The 25,223-nt window shown below is 28.2% G+C and overlaps 1 protein-coding gene and 1 long non-coding RNA gene across 17 annotated transcripts in view; one reads left to right on the top strand and one right to left on the bottom strand.

The window, feature by feature from the left end:
* Positions 1 to 5,819, top strand: part of LOC136978252 (uncharacterized) — a 60,088-nt gene extending 54,269 nt beyond the window's left edge. The window contains exon 2 of the long non-coding RNA XR_010881195.1: positions 5,739 to 5,819. This is a non-coding gene — a long non-coding RNA (uncharacterized lncRNA). The remainder of the gene's footprint in view (positions 1 to 5,738) is intronic.
* Positions 1 to 25,223, bottom strand: part of LOC136978245 (voltage-dependent calcium channel type A subunit alpha-1-like) — a 637,477-nt gene that overhangs the window by 132,882 nt on the left and 479,372 nt on the right. For 12 of the 16 annotated variants that reach the window (XM_067273927.1, XM_067273930.1, XM_067273916.1 and 9 more), the window contains one exon: positions 1,843 to 1,993. In XM_067273927.1, coding sequence (XP_067130028.1) covers positions 1,843 to 1,993 — 151 coding nt within the window. Of the gene's footprint in view, positions 1 to 1,842; positions 1,994 to 15,606; positions 15,699 to 25,223 lie in introns of all 16 variants that reach the window. The other 4 variants (XM_067273917.1, XM_067273923.1, XM_067273915.1 and 1 more) reach the window with 1 other exon arrangement.

Raw genomic sequence — 25,223 nt, 5'->3', positions numbered from 1 at the left:
GTTAGTATACAGTAGAGAGTCATTTATCCAAATCAATTGGAAACTGGGGTTGTTTGGATAACTGATTTTTCAGATAACCGATTATGTTTGAAAAATATATTAACCTGTCCGATGTTGAAATTTTTCTCTGTTGCATGTCACTTCGTGTTGAATTTTCATCGATTTTAAGCCTAACGAAAATTTATAATAATAATCATCAAGGCTATTGTATCATTAAAAATGATTTCTTTATTTTGTACAAACAAAATAAATATATTGAAAAATATAAAAACATAAAAATTATACTTTAGAAGTAAATCTAGTATCAAAAAAGTTCGATTCAGCATGACACAGTCCAACTGGAAAGTGTTCGGATAACCGACGTTTCAGATAAATGACTCTCTACTGTATTTTAGTATTTAAATCATCAAATTAATAATTACTGATGCAATTATATTTGCAATATCTGTTGCAACTGAAAAATGATCATTTCCAAATTTAAATTAATCAAGGACTACCTCCAATCAACAATGTGTCAAGAGAAACTTTCAATCATGTCCATTAAATGGAATAGATATTGCAACAAAACTGAACTTTTCTTCTGTAATTGATAAATTCAACCCTACGAAAAGCAGTTTTGTAGGTAAATTTCTGTTACAACATATTGGAAAATTAATAGGTTTAAACTATTGTACACATTTTTATTATGTCAATGTATGTTTTACTCTGTTTCTACATTTAAAAAGTTTATATTATTGTAGAACTAAATAAATCTACCCTCTACATTCATCACACTTTTAATGGGTCTCAAAAATAAATATGAAATTATAGACAAAAAAAAATGAAAAGGCTGTTACACAAGTTTCTATCTACAGAACTTTCAGAATGGGCTATGATTTGTGTCCCTATACCTGAGATTATAAAAGTAGAGGTGATGCTTACAATATTTTGGATGTTGTGACAAATGTGACAAGGTATAGATTCCACCATGTCTTTTAGCTGTTTTTGTATTCATAAGATTACAATTCACAGTGTTATAAGGAGATTGTTCTTGTCAAATGATGCACTGATGTATTTACAAGTGTATGTCAGGTCAGTGTCTACTCAGTACTCTAAAGATTCTTAGCAGGAAATTGTGAAGTGCACATGCAAAAATAGACTTCAGAATCTAAAAAGTTTTTCCCAAAAAGAAGAGATTTTTGTAATTTAAAATACCATTCTAGTACTGCTTGTATATAATAAGTATATGTAAAAACTAGTTTTGTCTGATTTTATTATTCTTCACAATGTGTGGTTGCTGAAGTATTTAATATAACTTAGCTTTTCATATTACAAATGCTACTGAACTTAATATTCACAATAACAAAATAATATAGAATAAAAATCTCTCTTATATTGTTATTTTTAATATTTACTATGTTAAAAATAATTTATAATTAAAAATGCTATTGTACTTATTAATTTTATATTAAGTGAAGTATTATAAGTTTTTAGAAATATAAAATAAAACTGTATAAATTTTGTTGAAGAAATGTCTTTATTATTGTCTTTATTATGAAATTTTCCTAAAAAATTCTTAGGTAGTTTATAAACATACCTGAGTATTCCAAAGAATGCCAGTAACAGATACAGTATTGTATAAAAAAAAAAAAATAGAACAAATAATTTTTGTTGTTTTTTTTCCTTTTTAATTTAAAATCAGTTTAAATTCTTAATAAGTAATATTTTTTTATTTATACAGTATTTATATTAAATTTCTCTTAAATAGAATATACAACTTCTTTAATTTGTTAAATATTGAATTCTAACTTTAAATGCTAAAATTAGTTAAAAATTAAAATTAAAAAACAAACATTTACTTACCAGAAATGAACAGAAGAAGATGAAACTAACAAAATAAGAATAAGCAAGATTACTACCACATTCATAGCCAGGCTTTTTAGACCTCTCATCACATAATCTTCCTTTTACACAAGATAACATAATGGCCTGCCATGCTTCACCTGTAGCACATCTTTAAAATAAAAATGACAAATAATTAATAAATCAATATCTGTACTTTTAAACATGATTGAAGCACCAAATACAAAATACAAATTGAAAGTGCAAAGAGACATTAGCATGCAGAGTATCAATTTATATTTATCATGCAGTGATATTAAAATAAGACAGTGCTAAAGCATGCAAGCTTAATTAACAGCCTATTGAAAGCTAGTTTTTAAAATTAATAAATAAATTATATAAAGTAATAATCATTTTAAAATATAAAAACCAGTTTAATGGTGGCATTTTTAGAGGTTTTGATAAATGATCCTGAAATAATTAAAAAAAAAATTGTTTTTCAATTATTAACTTTGTTTGCTAATTGATAATTCTGTTAATAAGTGAAAATATTTTATAATGTACACATTAAATTTTATATATTTTAAGTAATTTAAATTACAGTTTTGCATAATATTCAGTCATATATTTCTTACATTTATATTTGTAACATTTTATTCATTCATAATGAACACACGTATAATTAAATTTAAATGCACCAAATTCAATTCTTGTTTTTCTTACACACAAGTAAATTCATAATTTAATTTTTTTTAAATTTAATCCTAAATAATATCTTCAATGAATCGAAAACAAAAAATAACGTATTAATTTCACTAAAATTGTATAATAAGCATTAAAATGTTTGGAATAGTATTTAGGTCAATACTTCTATTCATTTATATTTGTATTTAATTACTTCTTATGTTTATCAAATAATGACTCTATCAAGCTTTTAAAAAGTTTTTAATATTTTAATTTTAATGTAGGATAAAATATGAACAATTATTATTCTATGTATTAACACTTTATACAATTCTACAACATTATAATTTTTGTAATTATAATTTTATTAAAAATGTATAAAATTTTATTAAAAATGTAATAAAATATACATTAAATAATAAAATATTTGTAATTATAATTTTATTAAAAATGTATAAAATTAAATAAATGAATTTAAAATAAATATAAATGTGATAAGTGGCACCCACAGAAAAGAGCATCATTTATACATTATATAAAATATACAGTGTGTGAAGTGTATATATATATATATAGATGTCTCTTGATTAATGCAGTTAATTAAATTAATCCCTTGATGCTACTGCATATATCAAAATCACATTAATAAAATACAGTGGTACCTCAGTAATAGACAATCATGACCCACTAGAACAAATTTTTGATTAAATAACATTTTAATTTTAATTTTAATTTTGTCATCAGTAAAAAAGCTTTCTGTGATAAAAAATGAGTAACCAATTTAAAAATAAAATGAAACCTTAGAACTCCCTTGGGGACTAAAAAAAGGGGCAACGTGATGACAAAGGGAAACACATGCCACAATGTATGCGCACCCACGAATATGATGCTAATAAAAAAATTCTTTTTTATATTTTATTCTTACTTAATATTTTCATACTTACAGTAGAGCATCGTTTATCTGAATCAATTGGGGACTCAATTGTTCAGATAACTTATTTTTTGGATAACCTATTATGTACAAAAAAATATATTAACCTATCCCATGTTGAAATTTTTCTCCATTGTGTGTTGCTTCACATGAATTTTCGTCAATTTTACGCCTAACAAAAATTTTTATAATAATAATTGTGGCTATTGTATCATTAAAAATAATTTCTTTATTTTGTACAAAAATAAATAAATGTATTAAAAAATATAAAAACAAAAAGAATTATACTTTAGAAGTTAATCTAGTATCAAAAACATTCGACTCAGCACAACACAGTCCGACTGGAAAGCTTTTGGTTAAACGACACTCTACTGTATTTCTATTTAAATAGATTAATTATATTAATTATCTGAATTAATATCAAACCTTCGGACTTTTTGGAGTTTCATACTTAAATTTTCTAAAAAGCTCCCTAGTACAAATATCTCCATTCCTGATGACATGATCTTTGATGTTTACAAAAACTTTAAAACTGGATTATTTTTGAGATTTTACCTGAGTCCAACTTTATTCCACTTTCCTTACATACCTTTATCTACCATCATTATTTTTCTCTTTCTGAAATTAAAGAAGCAATCGACACCTTAAACCCTTCTAATTTTAGTCCTGATAACATCCCTGTGACTTTCTATAAAAAATTAAAACTGATAGCAGCTGTTGTTTTATCTAAACCGTTTTCCAAATTTTTGCAATCCAGACATGTCCCTAAACAATGGTATTCTTCAATGATTAAAGCTGTACATAAAAAAGATAAAAAAATTCTTTCAGACCTATTGCATTATCACCTGCCATGTTAAAAAATTTTGAAATATGTATATGCTGTGAAAATTATGTTCCAATCACTTCCAAGCTTGCACCAATTCAACACTATGGTGTTAGACATCATTCAACAACAATAAATTTAATAGATACTGTGTCCATAATTCTTGAAATTTTTGAAACAAAACATGTTGTTTATGTCGTAGATGTTTCTCAAGCTTTTGACTCTGTTCTACCAAATATCCTTTTTTCCTCACTCAGTGAACACTTTGACATTGATCCAGTTTTCCATTCTTGGTTGAATAATTATTTCTTAGTCCGTTCTTTTAAAGTTAGGGAGAAAGTCAAGAAATTCACAATCATTTAGTCTATCTGTGGCATTCAACAGGGATCAATCCTTAGTGACCTATTTTTCTCCATTTACATTGATTTACTTACTTAATCAAATCAAGTCCACTGTTATTACTTATGCAGATGATATAAAACTGATTGACCATGACCCAGCTGTTCTTCGTCTGATTTAAATCTGTTATCAACCTTATTTGCAAGGGTAAACCATAAAACCACCATCAATAAGACCATAGTTGTGTGCTTCTCATTGATTCAAAACTCTCCTCCTCTTCCTTTTGTCATTGATGCCAATATTCTAGAAAATGCATGCTCCTACAATGATCTTAGCATTACAATAGATTAATCATTTTGTTGATATGGAAATGAAAAGTTAAAACTCTGGCAATTTGTAGAAATATTTTATGGAGTTTTTGCAAAGCTATCTCATCTAAATCTGTATTACAATCTATTATTTTTGCAAACTCACAATGCATTGTTGATTATTGCTTATGGCAGCCCCTTCCTTCCTCAATACAATTTTAAGAGAACTCGATAAAATATATTTTTTGTCAAATAAACTGTTTACTAACAATCCAAGTATTGCAAGGTTCAGGCTAGGTCTTCCCAATTTGCATGAAAGAATCAAATACTATGATCATATACTCTATCATAAATATTTTAATGGTTTTATTCCGGTTTCTTGGCTTCATCTTAGAATACCCATAAAGAATATATACAACACCACTTGTATTTTTATTCCTTTTTACTGTTTATCTATTTCATATACATCCTTTTTCTACCACATAGCCAGAAACATGAGCAATGTAGAAGACATGCATCATGTTGATTTTTTACATTATAAAACATCTTGTTGACATCACGTCTACTATATAATTCTTAATGATTTGTAAATGTGACTTTATTTACATATCTTATTGCATTTTAATTCTTTTACACTTTACGCAAACAAATTTTACAGCAATATCCTATACTCTGGCTCAGTTATTATATTGTTTTTAAATTTTTGTCTTGCTTTTAGCATTATACATATTTAATATTTTAGACATTTTTTGTATATCTGTCTCATTTATACTTTTTTGCAAATTTTTATTTATGTTTTATTATATTGGTTGATTTTCTTTTTTTGTTATAGGTCTTGTTATTTATTGGGGGAGGAGATCTGCTGCCAGCGACATTTCCTAATGTAAATGAAATAAATAAAATAAATAAATAATCATCTCTATTTATAAGTAAAGATCCAAAGTTAAAATTCCAGCAAACTTATTTATTTGAAACCTTTTTGACCATCAATATGTTTTTCTGACCATGTTTTTCTTATATCAGATAGTTATATCTAATTATTACTAATTAAAGAGAGAAATTCCTAAATATGTTTACATTTTTGAAATAAAAAACAAAGCTCTGTCTCAATGAAAACATGTACAAAGTGTATCTAACATATAAAAATATCTCAATAAATTTTACTAAAAGTACTCACAATTTCTTTAAACATCCTTGTTAAAAATATTGTTATTAGTTTATCAAGTGAAAACGTATTAGTCTTTTATTTAATTTCAAAGAATTTTGAATTCAGTTTGTGTTTACAAATTTTTATATCAGTTGTAAGACGTTCATTAGAAAAAGTTGCAATTAATTTAATTTCTTCGTGATTTTTGCTATACAGGATATTCACTTTAACATTTGTCCAGGAGTAAGAGAGATCTTTCCAGCATAGTATGAGTTTATGCATATGGTACATTAGTTCCACTGCAATGTCTATAATAAAATAAATTAATTCATTCATAAAAGGGGAGGGACATGTGTAAACTGCATAATGATTCTGAAGAAGAGCCCAGATGGGGCATCGAAAACGTTAGCATTCCTTGTAATTCTACCACTCTGGTTATCGGGTTTTACGTAAGTTAGTTTTTTGTATTTCATCCCAGTGTGTGAAGACAAGTGATTATTATATATAAATAAATGTAGTAAGAAAGTGTTTATTTTTCCCCCCATAACGAATTACTCAAATTCCCATAAAAACTATGGTAAATCAATAATCAGTTAACACACAATTCAGATAGCAAACAAAGTCTTGGAATGGATTGTGTTCATTAACTGATCACCCATTGTATTAAATTTTCTTAATCATGCTTTAGTCATGAGGAAGCAATGCAACAATGCACACGAGAAAATTCATGGTGTCAAAAATAAATGCATTGGTCCATTCAAAATGAACTGAAATTGGACCAGAGATTAAGGAAAAGCAAAGAATATAAAGAATAGTACTTTTGTAAAGATATATTTATTTTAAAGTTATCTTCCACTAATTGCATGCAATGCACACCCATTCACTTCAAAACTAATTACACAGTTTCCTATATTTGCTTTATGTCTGGTTGTTGTTCATGGTCTCATAAAAATCCTGCAAATCATGTGTTACATTTCAATAACTTGAAAAGTTTGAAAAACATCAAAATTTTCTTATTTTTTCAAAATTTAATAAAGAATTAATGTTAAAAAAGGTGCATGGCATTTATGGGATGCCATTTGATTACAGAGGATTAAATAATGTAAGGAACTGAGTCCGAGCGTTATTTTTATTTTATTATTATTTTTCGTTTTATTATATTTTGTTTGGGGCTTATGTTTATTTAGGACGAAGGTCCCCATCAATCTCTTATTAGTAACGAAAAAAGAAGATAAACCAATTCACGAAAAAAAAAAGCGCTGTAGGAAAAATCTCGCGCACTTGCGCTGCCCAGCGGAAGTAAACGGTCCGCAGAAAAAAAATGGAGGGAGGAATCCCCACACTCACTAGCAAAGAACTTACTAAACCGTCATAACATCCCAGAAAATTGTGCTAAATACTTTGTAAACGGTCTATAAGCTTTTGTCGGAAATTAAAGCTATTAAAGTATGGAAATTAAAGAAAGAAACTTAATGTTAGAAAACTAAGTATGTAAATAAGGAGAGTAACCCAGCTAAATTGTGATGTCACCTCACAGCATAAAACCATCACGTCAACCAAAGAAAGCGAGGTGAATTCCAGAGCGAGGTGATTTCTGGTCAAAGCCCAGAGTGAGAATTAGGCGATCCAAAGGTGTTAAAGAGGAATTCGATTGACGATTTAACAATAGTGAAAAGATTGAGAAAACAGGTTCCTAGTATAGTGAGGTGACGGATAGACGTTTAGTTCGTAAGAGATTCTGTTCATAGTTCCTAAGTATTTGATTTGTTGAATTTTCAAAGGGGAATTAATATTAAGTTAAGCTAAGTAGCTGAGTTTTATTGTTGAGTTGACTTGATTGATTTTCGTTAATAAATTTTGTTTTGGATTATAGACAATTGTACATAGTAAATTCTATTTACTAATTAAATATATTTGAAACTTTTACTTTGACTTGATATTTGTTGTTATTCTTACTAATTCTTTTCGGTGCACGCGTAAAAGCCCAGGCCTGGCAAACTAATCTCGAATCTGCGTAAAGTACCCGTTAGGTTAACAAAAGTTTTACCGGTCGCAGTTAGTGTCGGTTTCCTAAGATACTAAAAATAGTACTTTACAATAATGTTGCACCAGTCATATTGTTGTCTGTCATCCTCTGTAAGTTAAATGTAGCAGACAAATAGTTATATCATGGCAACATAAATTTCAATGTATTTGTACTGCTAAAGTCCACATTATCAAAGCCAGTAATATCTGTAAAAACTGGATATGAGACAGTAAAATAGAACAACATACCCTATTTATATCCAGTAATAAGTTTAATATATTAAAAATTTTTTCAACACTAATAAGGTATTTTATTGTATTTTATTATCCACTGCTTTACATATGCACATATGTGGAAGTACACCAAAACTTTGATGTCAAGAAAATTAGGAAAATCTGGACCATGATTTCTGACTATGCTTACAGGTTTGCATCAACCAGTGTATTTTTTAAGAATCATTATATACTTAGTTCTTGTACAAATGGAAGGTGCTTGTGGAATTCATCTGTTGCTTCTTATGCATTTTGTCTCATTTCCCCATTCTATATAATATTTTCACAGTAGTTTTTGAGTATAAAACATTATGACAGTACTCAACCAATTATCAGACTGGACAACGTTGGCTCTTTCATAAGGATATCATCATCATGTGTCACTGTGTAATTTGTCAAGATCACACTTCAGGGATGGATCCAGAAATGTTATTTAGGGATGAAATTCATGTCAATATTGATATCATTTGTACTGTAGTTCTACTATGAAAAACTCTTTTCTACTTAGAATTTTAGGGTGTGTACACACCCTCCAGATCTGTCCCTGCACTTTTAATGTGTGTCTTGTTCTCACTTTTGGAAAATTTATATATTGCCTCAGACATTGTGCATGATTTACATGTATTCCTTTTTTGAATCCAAACATTGCAGTAATAGTAATGCATCAAATGATATACGTATGCAATGCTGGCAATATCTCTTTTGCACCTGGATAAATGTTAAAGTGAACACCTTGTGTATCATTGTGTGTATTTCTATATATATATATATATATATATATATATATATATAAGATGTTCACTTTATCAATAAAAATCAATAAAAAGAAAAATTCAATAAGAATTAAAATTTTGACTGAATTTTGTTGGTACAAATAACTACTACTACATAAAATAAAAACTAATCACATTTTTTGGAAATAATTGTTTTGCACTTGAAAGGATTTTGAATTTAAATCAAAACACAACACCTTATGTTGCTGAAAAATTTAATAAAAATGTAACAAATGTTTTCATCCAAATCTATTGGCCATTGTCATGTTAAACAAATTTGAATATAAACAAATGGAACAAAATTTAAATACAAATAAATTAACATATAAAAATAAAAACATAAAATAAAATTATCAAAAGTAACAAAGAATATATATATAAATATGTATAGGATAAATAAAATTAAATAACAATATATTATAAACATAATATAATAATATCATATATGAAATATGAAAAATGAGGGCATTTTTGTAGCATTGTTTGAATTCTATTTATCCCATAAAAAAGTTTAATTTGAAACCATAAAATTTTCAAAAGGATTTTCATTTTATAATCCAATTGAAAAAAATCTAGAGTTTAATTTCTATATTTAACTAATGCAAAATTTTTAAATAAAAATGTAATCTCTTTCTTTGAATATAAAAATAAATATAGGCTACATATGCATTTTTTACAGTTAATCTCATATACTTGTGAATTTAAGAAATAGATAAAATTAAAATGTTATTGTGTAATTTAAGAAATATATGGTTTAAATGTTATGGTTTCTCTCTCTTCATGTTACATTATTTCTAATCTGACAACTACATTATTTCTTTATAAATTGTGTCAGGTACTTTTAATATGTTTTAAACTGTACTTCAATTAAAACATTTGCTTATTCCAGCGTGGAAAACAAAATCATTTGTTCATGTCATTCATTTTATATTTTCTGATATTTAAAATTATTAATTAATCTATTAGCTATATAAAAAGAAATTAGAATTTTCAATCACAAATATAATTCTGTTTAACAAAATAATAAAAAATAATGTTTAAATCAAAAATATTGTTAATTTAGAAATAACAAAACCACTATTCAAAATAATGTCATGAGACAAATCAAAAAAATTTCATGACAATTTCAGATTTTGACATAACCTAAAAAAAAAAAAAAATTAAATTAAAAATCTGACAAGGGCTCTTGGACAACTTTCCCAGAAGTCATACAAAAAGTTAAGGATTCATGAAATAAAGTACAAAAATTTGAATTATAATTTCTAAAAGTTAGAAAAATGGCAAAAGCCATATTTTTGGGATAGGAATAATTAACAAAAAAAAACTGCAAATGTCAATAATGACTAAACTTTTTATTAAATCTGACCTCACTGGGGCTATGATTCCCTATTCCCTTTAACTATCCCTTGACTTATAATCTCTAAAACGTAATAGCATCAATACCCATACACAGAAGTATTCCAGCCATATTTCAAAATGGGGTGCTAAGAGATGATGAAAAATACAGGGCAATTTTGTTCCTTTTCTAGATTTTTTGAAATTCAAACCTTAAAATATCAATAAACGTGAAAAATGCAGAGGGTCAAATTTAACCAATTACAATACTTTCTCTATGTTCTATAACAGCCAAAAAAGTAATAAAGTATTGCTTTCTTCTAAAAGTCTCAAAGTTTATTTTACTACAGGTAAACTTTTAGGGCTTCAATCCAAAATTCAATATTGTTGTTATAGATATTATCTAGAAGTTTATGGTACTGCAAACTTCTAGAGGCAATAATTTATTTTTAAATTCAAGAATTTTAGATTATTAGTTTTCGTTTTACTGATACTCAACATTTTTTCCTTTTGTTTTATTAGAGTAAATAAAATTCACTTATCTAATTATATGTATAATTTTTATTACGTCATATTTTAAAGTACAGATAGGCCTCCCACAATGTGGTAGATACGTTCCTTGAAAATACAGCATTGTGGGAAATCGTGTTATAGGAGAAACCAACTTAATACAAAAACTGGGATTCAGTTCTAAAAAGAGAAAAACTGCCTTTTATGGTGTAACATTTTCATCATTTTTTAAATTTATGTACATAAAAAGCTTAAATAAAATTCATCATCATATAAAAACTAAAAAGATTATGATTTCAAGTCAAAATCAAAAAGAAACATAATGTTATGCTCACAAATTCAGTCCTCATAGTCACATATTATAGTTGTTCGAGAATGTTTGACTGGCCTTATTTCAAGATCTGAGCTTGTTTCATCAAGTTCCACTGCACTTATGTGATCCATTGCAATTTTTCTGTTATGTGAAAGATAATTCGTTTCTAAATACCCAAAACCGTGTTGTAAAAGTACTGCATTGTAAGAAAATTTTCGCGTTTTTCCAACCGCATTGGAGCGAAAACACATTGTAAAGGTACTGCATTGTAGGAGGCCTACCTGTAATTATATTTCATTTTTTGGGCTGCAATTTGAAAAAATTGTAGACCTATAAATTCCCACCATTGTCTGTTTATCTTTCCATAATCTCGAGAATGGTGTCAGATAGATAAAATCAAAGATTAGATGTGGAAACCTAAGGAGGCAGGAAGCCCCAATTAACTATATACAAACTTCTAATGCAAACCAGAAGTCACATTATTTCAATTAAAAAAATTTTCCCTTGAAAGGAATTAGTTAGATGACTGGCATGACTATTGCTACCAGGAGAGTATGATGTACAGGGGCACATACTAATTTGAGGTGGAGAACATATATTTTAAATTAAATAAATTATAAATATGATTAAAAATGCAGTTTGACATTGTGATAATGTCACAATAAACAATTGCTTTTTATTTGTCAACTTAATTCTGTCTTAAAAAAATTGAACAAGGCATAAAAACAATTTTCTTTTGTTTTAAACTGGTTATGCAAATTTATCATTGTTTAACATTAATAATAATGGATATTTAGGTAAATATGAAAATACAGATATATTTGAAAGTATAAATTTAAAGTGATTGAAATGATCATTTTATAAAAGAAAATGGAAGAAGCATTTAAATTATGTTATCTTCATAACTTTAAAACAAGTTTTCAATTTTAAGTTTTGAAGCACTACAAGACCATTTTGTAATTATCAAAACGCTATAATTAAATTGTACATACACGTATGTATTTTTTGTAATATAAAGCAATTTTAGTACAATTTACAGAAAGTTATATCTTTCTTCTATATAATAAAAATCATTATGGTAAAACTTATACAATATTTTTTTTATAAACATTATCTGATAAATTTTACATTATGATTATAAAAAAAAATTTATATTGAATTTACTAGAATATTTTTATAAACTCTCTAATTTTATTTTGAAAAAACTATTTTTTGAAATTTAATAACAAATATTCATCTGTACTAATTATAATTAATTGTGATTAATAAATGTATTATTTGGAATATATTCACCTATACAGGATGGTAACAAAAGTACTTCTCCTGCCAATTATTTAAAAAACTAACAAAGCAATAACTGTAAACTTTTGATAATGTATTCTATATCAGGTATGCACTAAATGATGATTCAAATTTCTGTCCCTCTAACTCTTCTATCAGAGAGGGCTGTTGTAATTTTAGCCAGTAATGAAAATAAAGCAACATTGCCAATTACAAAGTTATAGCATATGAAAAAATATGTACTATTAGTTTTTTTTTTTTTTTGAAAAGGATTAAGATAGACTCAAAAATATTATATTTTTTGTAAATAGTCTAAACTTCAAGTACAATGTACTATTAGTTTTCAGTGCATTCTGAAATATCAGGTGGTATTCTAGAACAGGTTATCAAATGTGACAGGTAAATGTTTTACTCTACAACACACAAGGGTAGCAAGCCTCATTACATAACACAAATACCATATGAGAATGGTTGAATGTGCAATGAGGTTTAGTTGATAGCAGTGATATGGATATGCAAATGTTCAATTTAATAAAAAAATATCAAATACTGTTAAATAAAACAGTACTTTAATTAACACAGCACTGCTAACTTAAAGCTAATTGTACATTCAACCCTTCCTGCATTACATTTGTGTTATGCAGTAAGTACTGCTACTCATTATATGTTGTGCAGTAAAAAATTTATCACTAAATGATAAAACTGGAAAATAATTAAATACAATTTAGTAACCTTATGTCAGTCCAGCAGGGTAAAAAATGACATTTTTCATCTTTCTGGACTGACAAAGCAATGCTACTTTAAAAAATGTAATAACTTAGCATTTGATCCTAGAATTCTACTGTTTTAGGATTTTAAACTGCATGTTCTTTTAGGTCTTAGCATTCCATTTTAAAACTCATTGGTTCCTGAAGGCCTTCAGTGTAGGCTAAAAGCATTTAAACAGCATTTTTTACCCTGCTGGACTGACATAAGGTTACTGAATTGTACTTAAAACATTTAACCTGTCATATCTTACAGCCTCTTCTGAAATCCCATTTGATATTTTGGAATGTACTAGAAAGTAATAATACATATTTTTTCATGTGCTACAACTTAATAAAATTAGAGCAATGGAGTCAATTATAAAGGGCTGAGATTACAACAGCATTCTCTAGTAGAAAAGCTGAAGGGGGCAGAAATTTGCACTATTTTTCAGAGCAAACTTGATATAATATCATTGGTGAAAGGTTTACAGTGATTGCCTTATTAGTTTTTGAAATAATTGGTGGGAAAGACTTGCTAACATTCTGTATACCGTATAATTAAAAAATTTAATTAAAATAAAATTATAGGCATCTATCTGACAATCTACCTAAAATGCAATTAAAAAATTTTCTGTAAGTTTTTATATTGCTGAAATTTATTCATAATGAATTAACATTCATAAATATATACAGTACATAAAACTATTAAATATATATGTACACTATATTTTGTATATTAAATATATAAACTTAAATAACTATTATTAAATTGCAAAAAATTATGTAAATTTGATTTGTATTATTATTAACTGCATTATCTTATTTTCCTGCTAGAAAAAAATAATGTTAGTACAATAAAATGATAGATAAAGTAACATAAATGTAGCCCTGTTTGTTTTGTATAAAAAGTGAACACTTTGACATCATTCTTACAGTAATTTTTCAGTGTAATGCTGTGTTTTATCGCTTTAGTGCCTCGGTGTACACTTTTCTATATTAGTTCAAAAGTCAGTCTAAGACAAAACACCATAACCTCATTGGTCAATGATGATAAAGTAAACAAAGATCACCAGAAATAGCAATATATGCCATAATTTGAGAAACTTCTATTTTCTTTATGATATACATTCTCAACATAGTGTGCATGCCCAAATCTCATCTGTTTAAAAACTCAAGTTCTGTATTCAATTTGGTATTTTATTCCAATATAGGGTTGTGTGACCTGAAGATGTTCAACTGATATGGACAAAAACATTTGTTACATTAAATATTTTTGGTGTTTGTTTGGTTTAGTTTATTCGTGTGTTTTTAGACATTTCTTCATATTATTTTATATAAAATAACCAAAAATGTGTGTTAATGATAGAAATTACATTAATTATTAGTTTATGTACTCCATCAATGATTTGTTGTAAGTAGTATGTGCTAGTATAACCAAATCTTTCGACTTATCCACCCATATTAAAACCACATTGTTCAATGTCTCAAAAGCACCAATCCCAGTCCAATGTAGAAAATGATTATAGCCAGCAAGAGGTGGCTCACATCAAACATCATCAGCCCACAATCTTAATATGGGCTTATCTGCCCATATTAAGTCAAAAGATTTGGTTTATTATTAATTTTTATAACTTTGTATCAGTCACTTTATTATATTGCATAATATTTATAATGTTATATTTCAATTCAGTTTTGCTTTTTTTTTATTCAAATAATTAAAATTAAAAAAATTTAACCTCATTACACATGTGCAAGTTGAGTAGACACACTATTTTATTCATGTGGATGTGATAGATTCCTATTTTGATTATGTCATTTGTGTACACTTTGAATACACCATCAACAGACAAAACAAACAGGACTTATAACACATGTAACACAAAGACTAATTAGACTTTTAATAATTAACTTTTGAAAACATATGATAATTTTTTATTGCCACAACAAATTTTTCTGTGACAATTATTACTGATCTGGAAGCACCACATCATGCTGATTGATAAACTAAAGTTAAAACTGCAAAAGCATTTAAAAACTTAAAAATATTTTGGCATTAGATATGCCAAACTATTAGCTTCAATTCTGTTAATAATAATATTATTGTGAAAGTGTAATATTCCTACTTTTGTTGTTCATTTAGATATTGCTTTAATTATTTTAAACTGCTTTCTTTGGTGGATTGCACACCACAAGGTTGCAACATACATACATGCAGTGCTATACCATATCATGCAGACTTTCACAGATCACGTTGAAGCAATTTTACAAATGTGGATTTTGTTATTATTAAGACTTGCCTGAAGAGTAGCATAAGGCCTTGGAAAAACGTACGGAAGTTATTGTGGCGTGTTATGGATGTATCAGAGTTCAGTTCAATATTACCAAATACCTAAGTATGCAGAGTAAGAAGTTACATCAATCACAGATTATAAATCCTATTTACAATTAGCTACCTTCAACTAAATTTGGCATTAATCAAATTTAATCTTAAAACAGGATAAAGGAGTGGAATAAAAATTTATACTCAAGAAAAGAGACCAAACATAGTTTACTATTGGTATTATAAATAAAATACAACCACTCAAAAACTGGGAAAACCTGACACAAAACTACAAAAAAACTAAATAACCAGCAGAAAAAATTAAGAAGTGCTAACATTTTCACCCATGTTGAATGAGCATCCTTGGGCTAACTAATCCCACAGCTGTCAAAATATGGAGGGATTGCTTACATATGTGAAAAAGGGGGTGATGAAAGAAGGAGAGAAGAGAAAATTTACAATTTTAAGAATGACTTCTATCTGTGGGAAGGAGTCTACAGCATAGAAATTAATAGCAGTATTTTTGAGGGCAGCCTTATAAATTTCCACTTGCTCCAGTGTCTGAGAAAGGATTACCAGGAAAGAGCCATGCATGAGGAATGCACTGTCAAAATTCACATCAATGTTGGGGTCAGAGGCAAAGATAGATAGTACACAGAACATCAGAATTCCATCCTGAAAGGATAGGCCAGTACTGTGCTATCATCTTTGCCTCTGACCCCAACATTGATGTGAATTTTAATGGTGCATTCCTCATGCATGGCTCTTTCCTGGCAATCCTTTCTCAGATATCTGGAGCAAGTGGAAATTTATAAGACTCCCCTCAAAAATACCACTATAACTTCTGTGCTGTAGACTCTTTCCCCACAGGATGGAAGTCATTCTTCAAACTGTAAACTTACTTTCCTTTCCCCTTCCCTCTCCTCCTTACATCACCCTTATTTTCACATATGTACAGCAATCGCCCTGGTATTTCAACAGCTGAGGGATTAGTTAGCCCAAGGATGCCTGTTCAACACAGGTGAAAATGTTAGCACTTCCCAATTTTTCTGCTGGTTATTTGGTTTTTTTGTAGTTTGGTATTATAAATATTTATTTAAATCATTACTTAAAGTTTTGGTAATAGATGGAATGACAATGTTTTGATTTATGTGTAGCTCTTCTTCATGATAAATATTAGATAACTGTGGAAAAAATACACATAATGAAGTATTGGTTATTCTTTTACTGATAAGTTTTTCACTAAAATTAATTGTTGTTCACTTTTAAAAACATCTATATATAGACTAACATATACTGTATATGCCATATGTTAATAATATTTTAAATAATGATTTGAATAAAGTTTAATAGTATCAGTAATAAACCATAGTAGTCTTTTTTCTTGATCATTTAAATTACTAAAAGTGTCAAAACATGTCCAATTATATTCTCAAAAGCCACCTTAATTGATTATGTGAGCTTAACCAATAATGTAATATTTCATTTTCTAATGACTATTCATTGCATAAGATCTAAAGTCTTTGTTAAATAAATTAGGTTAAAAGGTGGAAAGAATTTAAACAATGCAACAAGCTATCTAAGAAATTAAAGTAATTATGGCAGTTCATGCACAAGCTGAAGTATCAGAAAAACCAGCCTTCTAAATATCCATGAAAACTCATTTCTTTGAATGTATATAATTAGAGATATTGCATTCTATAAAACAAAAAACTTTCTAAAATAATCTAAACAAACAATATTTGATTATTATATTTAAAAATGTTATAATCTATCAAAGCATTAGTATATCAAAATAAATTAAATAATGATTTAAATAATTGATATATTCAGTGTTTGGATAATTATAAACAACACAAGTTCAAAATCATTGGAAATGTAGTGTCATTGGATTTTTAATTTCCTATATTTACATGTTCCCTTTTATTATTAAAAATTACCAATGTTGCAATTAATTAAGTTATAATTCAATAATTTTAATTATTATATAAGAAAGAAAATTTTTATAAATTGTTTACATTTTGATCTAATTTTTTCTAAATTGCAAAAAATGAATTTATTGATAGTTGCAGAATTAAAGAAATTACATAAAATTTATTTATTTTTATTGTATAAATAATTTTAAATTTATTATGTATATTAGTTATATTTTACTAAACAGTGTTTCAGAAAATGATTAATAAATAATTATTTATGTTGTAACCAATCATTACATTTCATAAAGAATGCACTATTCAATATATGGAAAAGTATTATTATTGTTGAATGACTTCTTGAAGAAACTGCTATTTCCAACAAATTTTTTTAACTGTATTTATCTTTCTCATTACTCAATCATTTCATTTCTAATTAATCAACAGATATTTATTCTTAATATTGAAAATATCAAATAACTTCTTGTGAGCATTCTTGTAATTTTCTGTATTTTTCCATATTAATATGGAAGGATTCAACTTATCAATAACCCTATGGTCAATAGATAAACAATTCAGATTCTATTCAGTAAATAAATATGCTGCTAACCCCAGTTTCTCACCATTTTGAAAAGCAGCAACACTTGCATGTACTTTTCAATGATAAATGCCATGATTTGAAAGAAAAAAAGTATTTACAATGGACATGATAAATTCAAACTCACTACACATTGGTTTAAACATGTATTCTTTACATGTTTCTTGTGGTAAAATCATTTGTTCACTTTGCATAAAGCAATTCCTTTTTGTTTAAAAGTAAACTAACATTTTTTCTTTTCATGCAATAATTTCCAAGTTCATTTACTGAAAACTAAGCTCAGAAATAATTTGAAGTAAAATATTTTATGTAAATTTATAACAAAATAAATATGTTAAGAGTAAGCAATTATTTAACTTCTAAGCATGATTTTTAATAAATGAATGTGGGTAATTATTATATGGGGAAAAAAATGTATAAAGTAACTCTTTTTGTTTCAAGTAAACAAAGTGAACAAGGTCATGTCACCATAGGATTTCTCAATACATGTTTAAACCAATGTTTATTGCAGTTTAAATTTATCATGTCTACTGTAAATTAATTTTTTCTTTTAAATCATGAAATTTATGGTTGAAATTACATGCAAATGCTGCTACTTTATGTTCAGAATAGTGAGAAACTGAGGTTAGAAGCACATTTGCTTAATGAGAAAAATCTGAATTGTTTACTCGTTGACCATAGGGTTATTGATAAGTTGAATCCTTCCATATTTAATTAATTATTAAGTAATTAAATAATATTAAGTAATAAAATTTCTAATCCTAAATCAATATTTTTTAATGCAATAAAAAACAAAATTTCTATTTATTCTTTTAATAAGTACAGTTATAAAAAGCAATATAAAAATCAAGCAATCTTCCTTTATAATTTTCTACATAAAACAGAAGAAACTCTATCTACAACAATGTATGTAATAAAAGATAAAAAGAATTTTAAATTTTAATGATAATGATGAATAACAAAAAATTAAACATTATTAATCGACAAAATTAAATCTCATTTAACATGAAACTCAGAGAAATGAATGCTTGAAAGATTACAACAACACACAATACTGGGTTGTGTTAAATAATGTACTCTGAGAACCTATATCCGGTAGCTTGAAAGATTTTTAGAAGTCAGAAGGATAATAATTATTAATATTGAGAAAAAGAGAGGGTTAAATTTTGTCCAGAAGAGTGTTCATGTAGAGTAGAAATCACTCATTATGGTCAGGGATTAAGCAGTGAGTAGTGAATTTGACAGTGTGTTGGAGAGAGCTGGAATCCCTGTTCAGAGTGTGTGTGTGTTGCCTCTTTTTAACTGTTTACCCTATTGTCTTTATTATTATTAATGAGAAAAAAGTCTTTTATGTATCAATGTCCTTTATTGTCACACTGAAGCCTCTCTCTATACAAGTTTTATTCTCCTGGTACCCCAATTTTGCCAGCTGGATATATCTGGGTACACTGCTGGCCATTAAAAATGCTACACCAGGAAGCAAATCAAATATCAGAATCATATTTATTGTACACATACAGTATAATGGGAGGAGGGATGATTAAATTGATAAGTAATTTAATGATGCCTTCTAGAAATTTCATTTGCAATTTGGTTTTCCCCAAATTTTACTGAACATCAAATTTCTTTTGTTTCTTTTTCTCCAAGGGCTCACTTTTATTTAAGAAATTCATTCCCTCAGTGAGTTAACATGGAACTGGTGATTTCCATATTTTCAATTCCACTGTAACTCTGAAGTGCAGCATAAATTTGTCATAATGCTACTAATTATTCTTTGTCTTGTTCTTGATAAATATCCCTTCACTTATAGAAAATCCAGATTCAACATATTAATTCCCATAGTACAGCACAAGACATGTACAAATAAACTTTTACAGACTTTGCAATTCACCCTTTTCATTGGGTAACCTGTAGTAGTATTCATCAAGTCAATCATGGTCCAGTTAAAAATGTCCATTGGCATTTTCAATTAAACCCATCAAGATAAACAATGAATTCACTGAACTCTCTTGCAATACAATGCCATTGCTGCAGCATGAAAATGTTTTACAAGCTGCAAAGAGAAAATTTGGCTTGTTTTGGCGAATCAATAGTCAAGCTTAGGTTCAGACAAGAGATACTTTTTACTATCTCAAATTTGACAGAGCCGCATTCCTGAAGCTTTTCCATCATGCATACTAGAACTAGATGACAATCCAGTTCAGATAGATATCCAGAGCTGATCCAATTCACTGCATGGTACTTTAAACAGATAACAATCTCAATGTTGACAGTTTTTGGTAAACAAAAGTTCTCTTAACATTGGTAAAAGTAAATATAAAAACATCTTCAACATAGATGGCATGGCTTTACAGATTGTGTCATCAGTGCTCTCAAAATCTTTGGTATCCCCTTGTAAAGGAATGGTGCTGGTAATTCTTTTTATTTCTATGTCCTTAATATAAAGATAAAAAAGTAAAACATTGTCTATTTGGATATTTTTAATAAATAGGACTTATTATAGTGGTGTAATTTCTGATTAGCAAAGAGAGGACGTCAAACGAAATATCTTCATTTTCACCTGTAAAAATAAGATATTGTATATTTTGTATAAAGTCATACATGAAGACATTTCCCAGTTCTTCAATTTAAAAAAATATAGGCTTACATAAAAATAATTTAAGTGTCTTTTCTATTATCCTGTTTCACAGAATAATCCAGAAGTAACAGTCAAAAAATTTGAAGAAAAAGTTCTTCTAAGACACAAAAAATAGAATATTAAAAATTATCACAAAATTAAAACATGATCAAAATGCCAACCTTTTATTAGAGGCTACAGCGTCTTCACAATAAAAACAATGATTAAAAATTTCTACAATATCTACTGTGTCTTGTAGCATATTTAACTGCTTCTAGCCTTCTGGTGGTCCTTTTGGTTAATCTTGGGATCATTTCATATAAAGTCATACATGAAGACATTTTTCAGGAGTTCTTCAATTTAAAGAAATATAGACTCACATAAAAATAATTTAAGTCTGTATTTTTTTAAAGATATTTTGTTTTACCAGATGAAAATAAAGATATTTTGTTTTACCTTTTGACTAATACTTCCTCTTTTTGCTAATCAGGAACTACACCAGTATAATATGTCCTATTTACAAAGAAGGTCTAAGTACAAATACATCAGACTAACCTTGTATAGCAGGGAGATAGAAACATTTGAAACGGGAAAGTTTAAAATCAGAAGCTAAATCAAACTCGGATTGCACCAGAAAAAGTTTTTCATAGAACACCTGAAGAAGGTCCTAGGGTGGATTGAAAACGTCAGTGTTACATTTCAAAAATTAACTGCAAAGCTAGGTTAGTGTAACATATTTGTATTTTTTATCACTGTTCATCAGATGGGTTTGAAGGTCCAAGTAGACAATATAAAAACAAAGAAGAATGGTGCTACTATTTTATCATTCTGAAAATTTCTTAGAAACAGATTCCAACAGGCTTGCAAGTGACTGGAAAAAATCCCAGTTTTGCCGAGAGAAGTTCTTTAAGGAATTCCTTTAGTATAATGAAAGTCAAGCTTTTAGCACTTAGATCATTCAATGGATGAATTATCAAGGAGAAGTTTGGTATGAAGATTTACCAAGTAATTTACTGATTCTAATAAGTTTTGTAATTCTGTTATGTTCTGAGTGGTCTCTATTCTGCTAACTGCTTCTGTTTGCAATTAGAAGCAAGCAAAATTCTTTTACATTTGGAAGAAGGGATAGGATAGATTCTGCAACAGTCTGATTTTCAATCCATCTCCTTCCACAAAACTTTACTACATGTGCTAACAGTAAAATATTTCTGTAAAGTCTGCTCACTGAGTAGGCAAACCCTTGAATAAATTATATAATGATTTCAGAAACTTTTCTAAACATCAATCCACACTATTAAATCTAGTACAAAATATAACGTTTTGCTGTTACTTCTGAGTTGAACTGTAAAAAGGATTAAAGAATAGACTCACATAAAAATGTAATAATCTTTTTCAGTCTTCTGATGCTTCAAATGTTTCCAGATTGTTTGCTGATTCATTGGTCACAACTACATGTGTGCTCCTATTTTGTGTGTTACTCCAGCCAAGGCTGCTTGATCACTTTGCTAGTAAGGCCATCTGCCGTAAGGAAAATTGCCATATTCACACTGTTTCCATTTTTTGCCGCTACTTATCGGTGAGAATTGCGTGTTGAGTAAATTGGCCATTTTGTGTCAAAATATAGCTATTTTATGAAATTGTAATAGTTACATAAAGTTATAATTGTATATAGTTATACTTATTTGTGAGTTATATATGATTGACAGGAATTTCTCTCTTCAACAGCAGCATAGATATAAATACATTCATTGTATATTTCAAATAGAAAAGGCACATTATGCCTAAAAATTGTTGCACTCCTTTTTGCACATCGTATGCTGGATCTAAAACATCTCCTGAAGGATTAAAAGTTACATTTCATGAAATCCCATTGAATGAAGCATTGAGACAGAAGTGGTTAATATCAAACCAAGATAGAGGACAGCTTTGGTATCCAAGACCAGTGTTGGTGAAAATTAGAATTCTTGCAGATTTTTTGACGAGGTACTGAGATACACAAATCTTTGCCAGGATGGTTTGAAAGTTATGCTTGTAAAGCATAACTTTCAAACCATCCTGCTTGCATTCTTTTACACATGAAATACTACTTAGTACTGTGGTGTAAGATTAACACTGAAGGTGCAAATTCAAATCATAATAATCACATGTGCAACATAATAGCAACAAAGTTTGTTAGCCTTTTTCTGGACAATTAAGTCAAACTGTGGAAAAAGTCCTCAGACTGCAGCATAAGCCCATTTCAAAAAAAGTATTAAAAGTCTAATGTTGTCCACTTTATATTTGTAAACTTGTGATAAGAAAGAAGATAAGTACATTTCTGTTCTTTGCAGTTTGTAAAGATGAATGAATGTATTTATATCTTTTCAGTCAAAAACATTGTCATAATAAAGTGTACACTGTTTTCAATAAATTAATTTTTCCTTGTAACAAGCTTTTGCTTTTTCTATAAAGAATTTTATTTACAGATGTAAACTGATTGAGATGAAACTTATTAGAGATGTAAACTGAAGCAATGTTACTTTTACCATAGATATACTTTTAATTTCAACTTTAAAACAATATATGATGCTTTTGTTCATATTTCTGTGTACTCCAATATTAATTACAATAAGTTCTTACCTTGAATATCACCATATTTGCGCACATAGTCCGAAAATGTAAAATTTTTCATAGTACACAATATACTGTAGGTGATCTAGTTTTGTCATGTTTGCATACTTTTCGAGTAAAAAAAAAAATATTTACATTAACGATTAACCACTGTTATCTTCAATTAAGAATTGAACAGAGATAATTGAATGGTATTAGTATGGAAAAGTTTGAATTTTCCATGTCAATAATACTCAGTTATTAATTCTACCTTAAAATGTCTTATGAAAATAAAGGTGTGAAAAATACTGTATTATTATTTCACTTTTTTCGAAGTATTTCCATGCTTTTTTTCACAAACTAGGGAACATCATTTGCAGCAGCTTATTTCTTAATTGTCAAAAGTTTTCAACCTGCATTAATGAGGAAAATACTTAAATGCAGATAAGTCTCCAAACTCCTCTGCTAATGTACAAACCTGAAACGCTGACAATGGAATGTCACCGATCGTCAGCGCCACAAACGGAGAAAATATTAACTAGTGTCTATACACTTGGTCTCAGAGAGAGAGAATTGGCAGACGGCTTTACTGGTGAGGCAATCAATCGGCCTTGCTCCAGCACACCTTTGAGAAATTTCTTGATTACTTGCAACGAAAACATGTTAAGCAGTTATAAACTAGGTGTAATCTTCCATACCTCTGGCAGTAGTGTATCCTAGTTTCTGTACTTCCTTTCTTTCCATTTGTTTCAGTTTCTTAAAAATTTGTTTTGCATTTTTGTTAAAAGAATTCCCATTCTTTTTGTTTTCTAGTAAGTATATAGTCTATTTCCATTTTACCAACCAGTCTTTTGTCATTTTCATGTATCTTGGGAGTCTATTTATTTGATTTGTTTGTTTTATTTTGTAATTGATACAGCTTTTTCAAATGTCATTACTTACTAATTGCATTTGTTTGGATAACTGTAAGTCATGTACTCCGACAACTAAATGGTCACAAAATTTGGTTTCCAGATTTCTGTACTTACAGTAGACTGTGTAGTAGACATTTTTAAATTTATCAATCAATTCATCCTTCACTCATATATTTGTTGAACATTGCCCATTCAAATATAGTGTATTATTTAACAATGAATTATAACTTGAAAGCAGCTTTTATCTCATAGCTATCTTTCTGTTGGTCACTTGTAGTATAAAATACATGTTGTCTCCTTGTTCTCCCATGCTATAGATTAATACATTTATGTGATCTATTTGTTGATTTTTGTTAATCCAGATACAATGTGATAATGATGAAACTTTCAAATCCATTTCAGTCACTCTTCTGGTCAAGTTTGAAGAACATTCAGATGGAATACTTATGGAAACATTCCATGTTCAAAAGTCTATGAAGACATTAGGTTTTAATGTATCCTATGACTGTGCTATTTTCTTGATGTGTGACAATTCTGTTTCCTTTCAGGGGAGTTAGAACAATGTATGTATGCCCTCTTAATTAGAGCCTGAAAGCTGTGGTTTTGTAGTAATAGAGGTCATTTGATCCTGCAGGGAAGTATGAGGAGACCCATGCATTGTTCTAACTCCCCTGAAGGGAATTATTAGAATTGTCATATATGAAAAAAATACCACAGTCTGTGTCCCAGCTCCAGCAAGCAAAAGAATTTTGCTTGCATCTAATAACACACTTTTTTTTTAAATGGGCTTATGCTGCAGTCTGAGGACTTTTTCCACAGTTTGACTTAATAACACAGTCTGTGTCAGTCTGTGTTATTTATTTTTAAATGTTTGTCATTGAAAAACTTACTCTGAGGATGACCTTAAAAGGCTGAAAATGTTTTGAGATTAATTAAATGTCAACTAAAGAGAAAGGTTAATGC

This window comes from Centruroides vittatus, unplaced genomic scaffold, assembly GCF_030686945.1.
Source record: "Centruroides vittatus isolate TY-2023 unplaced genomic scaffold, ASM3068694v2 contig_5, whole genome shotgun sequence".
Taxonomy (NCBI): domain Eukaryota; kingdom Metazoa; phylum Arthropoda; class Arachnida; order Scorpiones; family Buthidae; genus Centruroides; species Centruroides vittatus.
This window is presented reverse-complemented; position numbering and strand designations above follow the sequence as displayed.